The sequence below is a fragment of the Rhinoraja longicauda genome, chromosome 1 (assembly GCF_053455715.1).
Source record: "Rhinoraja longicauda isolate Sanriku21f chromosome 1, sRhiLon1.1, whole genome shotgun sequence".
Taxonomy (NCBI): domain Eukaryota; kingdom Metazoa; phylum Chordata; class Chondrichthyes; order Rajiformes; family Arhynchobatidae; genus Rhinoraja; species Rhinoraja longicauda.
In genome coordinates, this window is record NC_135953.1 from 32,282,619 (window position 1) to 32,295,636 (window position 13,018).

Consider the following 13,018-nt stretch of genomic DNA (forward strand, 5'->3'; position numbering starts at 1 on the left):
AATCTATAGGATTTTTCAGAAGCAGGTTTTATTCTATGCCAAATTTCACCAAGTGTTATCGAGAAAAATATATATTTTGTTGCAATGATTCAAAGATTAATTCTCTGATGTTTCTTAAACAAGGGCATCTGTAAACCTACTCAGTCAAGCTGGCAAACAATGCCACTTCTACCAGCCTAGCTTGAGGAAGTCCCTGCCTAACTACAATCAACACATCACCTTCAACATCATAGGTCCCAGCAGACTCCACCACTGCTCTACCACCATCGGATAAGCCCCATCCCTACTGCTCCATCCCTCCCCCACACTTCAGAAAATTGGACCTGCTGTCTGTACTTTTTCCTATGCACAGGCAGAGACCGAATTGTGCAGCATCGGCGAAGAGGACTACAAAGAGTTGGTGAGGGGAGGCAGAGGTGAAATAATGGGGCTGTTTCAAATCATTCGGCTAGGCCTTGTTCAAGGATTTATCAGTGGACCTGAACGTACTGTAGTAAGCCTCACACGTTAGGTGAATTTTTTTAAAGATGTATCTACTTCAACCATAATAACAGGCCTCCTCCAAACTTCAGCTTCTTTGTTGGCTCATACCTCATAGTTTTTAATTCAGAGAATATTGGAAATATTGTTCTTCCAGCATACTGCAAGGATATTTTAGTTATACTCAAGTAAAGTCAGTGAAATGTGCAAACACCAGAAACTGCATCTCTACTAATGCGTATAAGAAAATAACTGCAGATGCTGGTACAAATCGATTTATTCACAAAATGCTGGAGTAACTCAGCAGGTCAGGCAGCATCTCGGGAGAGAAGGAATGGGCTCTCTACTAATGATACAGATCTGTCTATGGAGCAGCAGCACTACATTACAGCCAAAAAAGCTACTACATCATCACTGATCGTCCTTTATTGGAACTCCTGCAGATTCCGTGTGGTTTAATCTACCTACTGTGGCTATTTCATTAACTTTTTTTAAATAAACGCACTGGTGTCTGCATCAGCTTGGCGTTGGGCCATTTTAAGAATTAGCTTCAATTGGCCAAAATCTAGTACATCTACATACCAATGACATTTCCTCCATGAGAGTCACTATCCATCTGTTCTCTTGCCCAAAGCAATTTCTGCATGCACTGATTGGTCAGTCTCAAATGGTACCATGTTATGTCATTACAATAGCAGGTTTTAACAGCAGACAACTGACTTAATTGTATGAACAAAATAACTGAACTACCTTCTATATACTACTCAATGCTCTGATTTCCTCCCACATCCCAATGCATGAAGGTGTTTGGATTAATTGGTTTCTATAAATTTGCCACTAATGTGTAGGGACTGGACGAGAAAGAGGGATAACAGGGAACTGGTGTGAATGGGCGATCGGTGGTTGGCATGAAGGGCCTGTAACCATGCTGTATATCTAAATTTCAGAACAGTGAAAGGCTTGGATAGAGTGGATGCGGAGAGGATGTTTCCATTAGTGGGAAAGTCTAGGTCATAGCCTCAGAAATAAATGACGTTCTTTTAGGAAGGAGATGAGAAATTTCATGTCAAAGGATGGCGAATATGTGGAATTATTTGCCACAGAAGGCTTTAGAGGCCAAAGCAGTGGATATTTTTACGGCAGAGATAGATGGATTCTTGATAAGTACAAGTGTCAGAGGTTATGGGGAGAAGGCAGGAGAATGGGGTTAGGAGGGAGATCAACTATGATTGAATGGTGGAGTAGACTTGATGGGCCAAATGGCCTAATCCTACTCCTATTCCTTATGACATAAACTAAATAGATGTGTTAATTAATTGTAGACGGGTAGGATTAGTTGTCAAAGATCAGTTTTCCCAACATTCTACAACTAGAACCTCAATATGTTTAAACTGTTTAGTATTTACTAGACCAAGTGGACCCATTGGGCCCAAGCCTCTCCTGCATTGGTGCAGCACCCTCCCCTCCCTCCTTCCCCTCCCCCCACTCCATCCCCCTCAACCCCCCTTATCCTCCCTCCTCCCCCCCTCTCTCCACCCCCTTCCTCTGTCCCTCGCCCATCCCTCCCTGGGAGATAGATTTAAAGTTTAAAATGTGAATAACAAAAAATATAACACAGATTTCAATGAAACGTCTTCCATTAGCACCAAAAGGACGACGGTGAGTAAGGTGGGCCTACGATTGTCGCTCTATCATGTACCGTTTTGGCTGTAGCTCAGGAACAAACAAACAAACGAGTTTTAGTATATAGATGTTCAAATTAAAGATTTGTCATTACTAGTTTAACGATTTGTGCGTTTGTCACTGCAAATCTATGCATTACCTCTCCATTTGACCTCGTTGCTCCAGGACATAGAGGATTGGCTGGATCGTGACGTGCAATGTTCACATCTGCCGGTTTCTCAACCTGCCCGCTCCAAGGACGTTTCATCCGGTGAGCAGAGACCAGAACCCACTCATCACGGAGCGGGTTGTAGCGGATATGCTGATGATCTGGTTTCAAATAAAAATTAAAATAGTTGTAAGAACAACTGCAACTGAACTCCATTTATACCCAGCTCCTCTGAAATGCTGACAATACAAAACTTAATGATTGTCAACAAAAAATTTTTTGTTGATCCAAATTATGTTGTAAATTTCTAAATGATGAATTCACTTCTTGCTCTCCACATTCTTCATTCTTTTTTCACCTCTAGTGTTCTAACTGTACTTATTTCTCATGCTATGCATGAGGTCATAAGACACTTGGAAACAATAATCTATTGTTTGAATCACAATTGTATTATCTGCTGAACTTTTCAACCTCAGAACCAAAACTCGTGAGTTTTTTTAAAACTTTCATTTCCAAAGTTAATTTCAGCATTAGCTTAAATTACATCTACCTACAAACTTTGTTAGAGCTTTAATGGTGTACTTGTTCCTCCAATCTTCCTTTCAGGAGCATAATTTAAAGCAGCAGTGTGATGGGAGGTTTGCATTGGAACAAGGACAATTTGACAACGTATTCTGTGGCCTTGGAGATTTAGAACAAGAATTAAATTTCTGATGCATTTGTTAACTATAATCTGGTTCTAATTGAGGTGCGTTAATTGAAAAGGAAATCAGCAGATGTGTCCAGTAACGTATTTTAAATTTTGTCGTAGCTCATTCCATATACCCACCACCCTCTGCATGAAAACATTGACGCTCATGTTCCTATTACATTTTTCCACTCTTACCTTAAAACTATACCCTCTAGTTTTTGATTTTCCTATCCTGGAAAAAAAGACAATGTGCATTCATCTTACCTATTCCTCTCATGATTTTACACACATCAATAAGATCGCTCCTCTTCCACCTGCACTGCAAGGAATAAAGTTCTAGCCTACTGAAGCTCTCCACTTAGCTCAGGCCCACGAGATCTTGCAACATCCTCGTAAACCCTCTCTGCAGCTGCTCGAGGTGACAATGTAAAGCAGCTGTTCTTAAACTATGGCATGTGCCACAATGCAAATAAACCTTCTGCAAGGATTTTCTCCAGGAAACGAGGCCAAAGGTCGCTTGTGGCATGGCTGCCGTGATCACTGGGTGATGCGGAGCAGCACAGGTGACAATCAGAGGCAGGCTTCATACCGGAAGAGAGCAAGTGTCAAAAGGAATAGTGTTGAACGTTCCTGGCAGAACAGTGACACAGCCCATAATTCTCCCAAAAGGCACTGAAACTGTTCTGCTTTTCAAAAAAAAAATTGTGACCCAGGGCATCACATGCACTCCCTGTCCTTAAATGTCCTTGAAACGAGTGGCTGACTGGCATTGACGGAATTTTATCATATTTGGAATTCTTAAGTCCAGGAGAGGGTCCAGAGAAGGTTTACAAGAATGATCCCAGGAATGAATAGGTTAACATATGGTGAGCGTTTGTCAGCACTGGGCCTGTACTCGCTGGAGTTTAAAAGAATGAGGGGGGACCTCGTTGAAATGTACAGAATAGTGAAAGGCTTGGATAGCGTGGATGTGGAGAGGATGTTTCCACTAGCGGGAGAGTCTAGGACTAGAGGTCAAAGCCTCAGAATTAAAGGACGTTCTTTTAGGAAGGAGACAAGATGGAATTTCTTTAGTCAGAGAGTGGTGAATAGACAATAGGTGCAGGAGTAGGCCATTCGGTCCTTCGAGCCAGCACCGCCATTCACTGATCATCCACAATCATCCACAATCAGTACCCCGTTCCTGCCTTCTGCCCATATCCCTCGACTCCACTATTTTCAAGAGCTCTATCTAACTCTCTCTTGAAAGCATCCATAGAATCGGCCTCCACTGCCTTCTGAGGCAGAGAATTCCACAGATTCACAACTCTCTGGGTGAAAAAGTTTTTCCTCATCTCCGTTCTAAATGGCCTACCCCTTATTCTTAAACTGTGGCCTCTGGTTCTGGACTCCCCCAACATCAGGAACATGTTTCCTGCCTCTATCATGTCCAATCCCTTAATAATCTTATATGTTTCAATAAGATCCTCTCTTATCCTTCTAGATTTCAGTGCATACAAGCCCAGTCGCTCCATTCGTTCAGCATATGACAGTCCCGCCATCCCAGGAATTAACCTCGTGAACCTAGGCTGCACTCCCTCAATAGCAAGAATGTCCTTCCTCAGATTTGACGACCAAAACTGCACACAATAATTCAGGTGTGGTCTCACCAGGGTCCTGTACAACTGTAGAAGGACCTCTTTGCTCCTACACTCAACTCCTCTTGTTATGAAGGCCAACATGTTATTAGCTTTCTTCACTGCCTGCTGTACCTACATGCTTTCTTTCAGTGACTGATGAACAAGGACACCCAGATCTCATTGTACTTCCCCTTTTCCCAACTTGACACCATTCAAATAATCTGCCTTCCTGTTCTTGCCACCAAAGTGGATAACCTCACATTTATCCACATTAAACAGCATCTGCCATGCATCTGCCCACTCACCCAACCAGTCCAAGTCACCCTGCATCCTCATAGCATGCTCCTCACAGTTCACCCTGCCAGCCAGCTTTGTGTCATCTGCAAATTTGCAAATGTTATTTTTAATCCTTTCATCTAAATCATTAATGTATATTGTAAATAGCTGCGGTCCCAGCACCGAGCCTGGCGGGTACCCCACCAGTCACTGCCTGCCATTCTGAAAGGGACCCGCTAATCCCTACTCTTTGTTTCCTGACTGCCAGACAATTTTCTATGCATGTCAGTACCATACCCCTAATACCATGTGCAATAATTTTGCTCACTAATCGCCTATGTGGGACCTTATCAAAGGCTTTCTGAAAGTCCAGGTACACTACATCCACTGGCCCTTGTCCATTTTCCAAGTTATATCCTCAAAAAATTCCAGATTAGTCAAGCAAGATTTGCCCTTCATAAATCCATGATGACACGGGCCGATCCTGGTACTGCTACCCAAATGTGCCACTATTTCATCTTTTACAATTGACTCCAGCATCTTCCCCGATGTCAGGCTAACAGGTCTATAATTCCCCGCTTTCTCTCTCCCTCCTTTCTTTAAAATGTGGGATAACATTAGCTACCTTCCAATCCATAGGAACTGATCCTGAATCTATAAGAACATTGGAAAATGATCACCAATGCGTCCATGATATCTAGAGCCACCTCCTTAAGTACCCTGGGATGCAGACCATCAGGCCCTGGGGATTTATCAGCCTACAGTCCTATTAGTCTACCCAACACCATTTCCTGCCTAATGTGAATTTCCTACAGTTCCTCCGTCACCCTAGGTTAGGTCCTCTGTCCCCTAGTACATCTGGGAGATTGTTTGTGTCTTCCTTGGTGAAGACAGATCCAAAGTATCTGTTCAACTCGTTTGCCATTTCCTTGTTCCCTGTAATAAATTCACCTGTTTCTGTTTTCAAGGAACCCACATTTGTCTTAACTACTTTTTTCCTCTTCACATACCTAAAGAAGCTTTTACTTCATACCTCATCTTTTCTCCCCATATTGCCTTTTATCTTCTTAGGCACATTCTTATCCACAGAAGGCTGTGGAGGCCAAGTCAGTGGATATATTTAAGACAGAGATAGATTCTTCATTAGTACGGGTGTCAGAGGTTATGGGGAGAAGGCAGGAGAATGGGGTTAGGCGGGAGATAATAGATCAGCCATGACTGAATAGACTTGATTGTCTGAATGGCCTAATTCTGCTCCTATCACTTATAAACTTAGAAGTCAGCTACAGATAGCTCTGCTTATAACACGATAGTTGCGTTCCTAAGAAACGTCGTGTTACAGAAAAGCATGTTATAAAGACTATTGTGTCAATGGGGGATAGGGAGAGGGGCTAGTGAGTTTCAGACTCAAAATAACTTCTTTTTTTCTACTAAGGATTTTCAAAAATAAAAAGGTTTTTTCAATAATGGTCAGTTTATTATTGTTATTTCAAGCTATAAATACTAAAGGCTGTAGGATTACAATGTTTTAGTTGCACAATTGTCAATGGAAGTGATATCTTGTCAATTTCTATAGCCTCTCACAGTTATAGTAGCAACAGATAGTATAAGAAAATAACTGCAGATGCTGTTACAAATCGAAGGTATTTATTCACAAAATGCTGGAGTAACTCAGCAGGTCAGGCAGCATCTCGGGAGAGAAGGAATGGATGAAGTTTCGGGTCGAGACCCTTCTTCAGACTGACTAGCAACAGTGTTCTTTAGGGGCAATGGTGTCCGATTACTAAGGGGGGGGGAAGAGTTAATTTTTGCTCTTTTACTGTTGAAATCAAATTCAGCTTTTTTTTTGTCCATTTCCAAAGCAACCTTTAACTGTATAGAAAGGAACTGAAGATACTGGTTTACACAAAAGATAGATACAAAGTGCTGGAGTAACTCAGCAGGTCGGACAGCACCTCTGGCGGAAAGGGATAGGTGACTTTTCAGGTCTGGACCCTTCTTCAGACCAAGGACCTTTACGGGGTTCTCCAGTTCTCAATTGAAATTACATTATAAAAAGTTCGGCCCACAATGTAAATCGTATTTCCTAATTCATCACTTATTTCATATCCAATTTGTGTTATGACAACTCATGTTATAGTAGAACAGGTAGAAAAGACTGAAGGACATAAGGCGTAGGCCATTTAGAACTGAGATGAGGAAAAACTTTTTCACCCAGAGAGTTGTGAATTTGTGGAATTCTCTGCCTCAGAAGGCAGTGGAGGCCGATTCACTGGATGTATTTAAAAGAGAGTTAGATAGAGCTCTTTGGGCTAGCGGAATCAAGGGGTATAGGGAGAAGGCAGGACTGGGGTACTGATTGTGGATGATCAGCCATGATCACTTTGATGTGACGGTGCTGGCTCAAGGGGCCGAATGGCCTACTCCTGCACCTATTGTCTATGTATCTATGTATAAGAGAAACAGACGAGTTTTTAAATATAGTAGAAACAAGGAACTGCAGTTGGTGGTTTACACAAAAGGACACAAACTGCTGGAGTAAATCAGGGGATTCGGCAGCATCTCTGGAGAACATGGATAGGTAATGTTTTGGGTCAGGACCCTTCAGACTAAATATAGTTCATTTTTCAAATTTCCAGATGAAAGTCAGAAACAAAGATTTGATAAAGCCGAGGTTAATGGGAAAGGAAAGAAAGGTGGCACTGGGGGATGGAGGAAGGCTGTTCAGAGAGAAGGAATGAAAGAGGGAGGAAGACTAGAGAAGAGGGCAGATGATAGCGATGGTGAAGCAGTATGGACAACATGCACGTTGGCTCTGAAGGCATCTGCATGCAGGAACACCCACACCTGTAGCAGAGGTTTATAGCCCTAAAGGCCCAGCTCTCATCTTTTCCAAATTTATTATGTTCAAAGTTCAGTTAGTCATAGAGTCACACAGCATAGAAACAGGCCGTTCAGCCAACTTTCCCATGCCAACGAAGCTGCCCCATCTACACGTCCCACGTTTGGCCCATATCTCACTAAACCTTCCCTGTCCATGTACCTGTCCAAATGTCTTTTTAAATGCTGTTAAATCTTTTAAAATCTGCCTCAACTACCACTTTTGGCAGCTTATTCCATATACCCACCACCCTGTGTGAAAAGGTTGCCCCTCAGATTTCTATTAAATCTTTCCCCATTTATTCCCATTTCTGTTCCTGCTTACTCACAGCTCTGACGGATAGCAGAGTCAGGGGGTATGGGGAGAAGGCAGGAACGGGGTACTGATTGAGAATGATCAGCCATGATCACATTGAATGGCGGTGCTGGCTCGAAGGGCCGAATGGCCTCCTCCTGCACCTATTGTCTATTGTCTGACACAAAGTGCTGGAATAACTCAGCCAGCACGTCTGGAGAACATACATAAGTGACATTTCAGGGTCAGGACCCTGTCTGATACCTGACCTGCTGAATTACTCCAGCACTTTGTGTTTGTTTTTAAATAAACCAGCATCTACAGTTCCACGTGTCTATCCACAAGGTCTGTGGTTTCCATTCCAATGTCCCACTAACTAAAATGAGTAATAAACACAAGTCTGAAGACGGTTCCTGACCTATAACTTTACCTATCCATTTTCTCCACAGATGCTGCCTGATCCACCGCCACTCCAGTATTTTGTGTCTTGGAGTCAAAAACACAATTATCTACAACAGCTAAATGCTAAAATGTTGAATAATTAATCACATTGATGAAGTAATTAAAGCTTTGAAGGACAGACACTTGGTATAATAGATCACCAGAAGGAAAAAAACAAATAATAATCACAGCCAAGCATGAAATAGGTGTGGAGAGGAATATGCCATTGTATTTTGGTGGTGAGTGGGGATGGGACATTATTGACATTCCTGAACCAAACTGAGTGACACGATTGCATACACCAGTCATGCAAAATCTTCCTGCACAGGAATTCATTACCAAATTCATTGCAACGATTTAAATACACATAGTAAAATTGTTGTCATTACAGTCACGATGACCAACTTTATCCATGGCTTAGTTTTTCTTTTTAAAAGAAAAATCTAAATTAGTAGGTGCAAGAAAAAGTGAGAAAATGTTAATGCAAAGGGACTTTTTTTTAAAGCAACCAACAAAATGCAAAATTTAATTAATTTAGAGTTGATTTAGACTTGAATATTAACCAGTTAGCCTTCTTAAGTGAATGAAAAGATGCAGTTACACGCATTGGGTAATGTTAGGTGCTTTAAACACTATCCACTACTTAGATTAGAGATACGATAAAACAACTGTAATTCTGCACAAGTCCAGGTCGCATAAGAAGTATTTGATTGATAGAAAACAATATTCATCTCTTCCGAAGTGGAAACATTTCCTGTCTGTACTTTTGGAAAGAATGTATCCTTTATACTTGCATAAAATATGATTTTGCTGACTTACTATTTTGTGACATTAACCATTTCTAACAAAAACATCAAAATGTTTGCCCGGTTTTGTAAGGTAACGTGGAAATGCAAGTGCAACCAGAACCAAAAAAAATAGTGCCTCATATTCCATAGAATGGTATTTCTTTGTCCGCCTCAGCACTGAAATGCAATGAGAAGCGTGGAGGTCCTTCATGGTCTTGGTAGATGCGAAAAGTTAAATCACATTTACTTCAGTCAAAGTATTCCAAACTTTGATGCTATCGTATTAATTAGTGATGAATGCCCTTCGCTAATGATGTCCAAGGCCAAAACGTGGAGTCCCTTGCCTTGCTTTACTTTAATTTTTAACAACCATTGCACACATTTACCTTCCTCAAATCTTCCTTCTTTACCATTTTTGTTCCTGCTCAGCACGAATTTCACCCCTTGCTTTTAATTTACAATTCCTTCCCAGCCCATGCATTATTTTGCATAATGCTGAAGTCCCGTCAAACCACATTATCCATTTGGATCCTTAATTTAACCTCGCTTCAACGATAAATTTGCACTTATTGCAACTTGCCCCGCAGAACGAACACGTTAAAACAAAAAGGACGGGGTGAACGGTGGTCAGTGGAAGATTATGGCCAAATCAACATATAAACAAGTGGGTTAAAAACACCATTGAACACAAGACAAGCAAAGGTCACATGATTAATCATTAATCAGATCGGCTTCCACATCTATAGTAAAAATAGCGATTATTTGTGCGAAATTACCACTGGGGTTGAAAGTCGCTTTTGCAGTGACCTGCGGTTCCATCCTAGAGTTGCATTCACTGCCTTCCACTAGTTGTCTCCCACTGCACTGCACTGGCACTGCTCTGCACTGGCATTGTTCTGCACTGCACTGCACTCCAGGGTCAGTTCCCCTGCAAGGTTAAAGACAATGCACAGCTGGGGGACGTGCACCGCGCGACCCCTGGACTTAAAAATAACCTGTCCCAAAAATGCAAATAACACCAATTATCTTTTTTTTTTTAAACCAATGCATCAAACTAATCTCCGGTGTGAGCCTTTTCGCCTCTTTGAATCCACTTTGCAGGATTTACAGGCCAACCATAACTTAACCCGAAGATATTTATTCACAAAATGCTGGAGTAACTCAGCAGGTCAGGCAGCATCTCAGGAGAGAAGGAATGGGTGACGTTTCGGGTCGAGACCCTTTTTCCGACCCAAAACGTCACCCAATCCTTCTCTCCAGAGATGCTGCCTGACCTGCTGAGTTACTAGGTCTCAACCCGAATTAATGTATTAATGTATTAATTCATTCCCCTCTCACTTTAAACCTATGTCCTCTAGTTCTTCATTCCACCAGCCTGGGGGGAAAAAGACGGTGCATTCACTCTATTTGTTCCCCTCATGTTTTTATACACCAATATAAGATCACCCTCAGCCTCCTGCACTCCATTCTAGCCTGTCCAAACTCACCAAGAGCTCAGGCCTTTGAGCCCTGGCAACATCCTGGTAAACCCTCTCAACACTCTTAACAGCTTATAGACAATAGATGCAGGAGCAGGCCATTCGGTCCTTCGAGCCAGCACCACCATTCAATGTGATCATAGCTGATCATTCTCAATCAGTACCCCGTTCCTGCCTTCTCCCCATACCTCCTGACTCCGCTATCCTTAAGAGCTCCATCTAGCTCTCTCTTGAATGCATTCAGGGAATTGGCCTCCACTGCCTTCTGATGCAGAGAATTCCACAGATTTACAACTCTCTGACTGAAAATGTTTTTCCGCATCTCCATTCTAAATGGCTTACCCCTTATTCTTAAACTGTGGCCCCTTGTTCCGGACTCCCCCAACATTGGGAACATGTTTCCTGCCTCTAATGTGTCCAACCCCTTAATAATCTTACATGTTTCGATAAGATCCCCTCTCATCCTTCTAAATTCCAGTGTATACAAGCCTAGTCACTCAAGTCTTTCAACATACGACAGTCCCGCCACTCCGGGAATTAACCCAGTAAACCTACACTGCACGCCCTCAATAGCAAGAATATCCTTCCTCAAATTTGGAGGCCAAAACTGCACACAGTACTCCAAGTGCGGTCTCACTAGGGCCCTGTACAACTGCAGAAGGACCTCTTTGCTCCTATACTCAACTCCTCTTGTTATGAAGGCCAACATTCCATTGGCTTTCTTCACTGCCTGCTGTACCTGCATGCTTACAGCTTAATGGGATCTTTCTTATCAGAGTGATCAAAACTCAACACATACTCCAAATACAACCTCATCAATGACTTGTACAACTGTAGCATAAAATCCTTACCTTTATACTCAATTCCCTGACTGATGAAGGCCAACATACCTGAAGCCCTTTTCACCACCCTGTGACACCATTTTCAGGGGACAGTGTACTTGCGCTCTGCACAACAACACACTCCAGGACCCCATTGTTCACCGTGAATGTCTTATCCTGGTTTGACTTCCCAAAATGCAACACAATATAGAGTCAATGGTTCAATGGTCCTTTAATGTCACATGTCACAGATACAGTGAAATTTGATTTGCCATACAGTCATACCAAAAAAGCAACAAGATACAAAACTACATAAAGATTAAACATAAACAGCCACCACAGCGGCGTGTGAGAATCCCAAGGGCACAAAGCATAAGCGGAGACCCACAGCCATCACTTCACTGTCCAGGCCACAAACACGCTCCTTCACCGTGATGTGACTAGAGTTGTACCGACCACTGTCACTTTCTCTGCAGTCCCTGTCCACCCGAACAGTCAGAAAGTCGTCTACACTCGCACCAGACTCCAGGATGTTCTCATGACGCGATGTCCCCACAAACACGGAGATCAATGCACTTACGGCAATCCCTCCGAGTCCCCGCAGCACGTCCATCTTGTTTTCTGTGACCTTACATTCCCGACTGTGATGGAAGGCAAATAACTTATTCCTTCTACCTCCTTTTCTCCCGCGGTCGGGGAGATCAAAACATCTGCTGTCGGGGCGATCGATGCTCCCGCAGTCGGCGATTGAAGCCCCCACAACAATAGACAATAGACAATAGACAATAGGTGCAGGAGTAGGCCATTCAGCCCTTCGAGCCAGCACCGCCATTCAATGCGATCATGGCTGATCACTCAATCAGTACCCCGTTCCTGCCTTCTCCCCATACCCCCTCACTCCGCTATCCTCAAGAGCTCTATCCAGCTCTCTCTTGAAAGCATCCAACGAACTGGCCTCCACTGCCTTCTGAGGCAGAGAATTCCACACCTTCACCACCCTCTGACTGAAAAAGTTCTTCCTCATCTCCGTTCTAAATGGCCTACCCCTTATTCTCAAACTGTGGCCCCTTGTTCTGGACTCCCCTAACATTGGGAACATGTTATCTGCCTCTAATGTGTCCAATCCCCTAATTATCTTATATGTTTCAATAAGATCCCCCCTCATCCTTCTAAATTCCAGTGTATACAAGCCCAATCGCTCCAGCCTTTCAACATACGACAGTCCCGCCATTCCGGGAATTAACCTAGTGAACCTACGCTGCACGCCCTCCATAGCAAGAATATCCTTCCTCAAATTTGGAGACCAAAACTGCACACAGTACTCCAGGTGCGGTCTCACCAGGGCCCGGTACAACTGTAGAAGGACCTCTTTGCTCCTATACTCAACTCCTCTTGTTACGAAGGCCAACATTCCATTG

General features: G+C 42.9%; 1 protein-coding gene across 3 annotated transcripts in view; it reads right to left on the reverse strand.

Annotated features, from left to right (window-relative positions):
- The window catches only part of galt (galactose-1-phosphate uridylyltransferase), a 51,038-nt gene that overhangs the window by 35,815 nt on the left and 2,205 nt on the right, over positions 1–13,018 (reverse strand). For 2 of the 3 annotated variants that reach the window (XM_078428558.1, XM_078428466.1), the window contains exon 2: positions 2,303–2,472. In XM_078428558.1, the coding sequence (XP_078284684.1) occupies positions 2,303–2,410 (108 nt within the window). In that variant the 5' untranslated portion in view covers positions 2,411–2,472. Of the gene's footprint in view, positions 1–2,302; positions 2,473–10,077; positions 10,391–13,018 lie in introns of those variants that run through there. The other variant, XM_078428383.1, reaches the window with a different exon arrangement.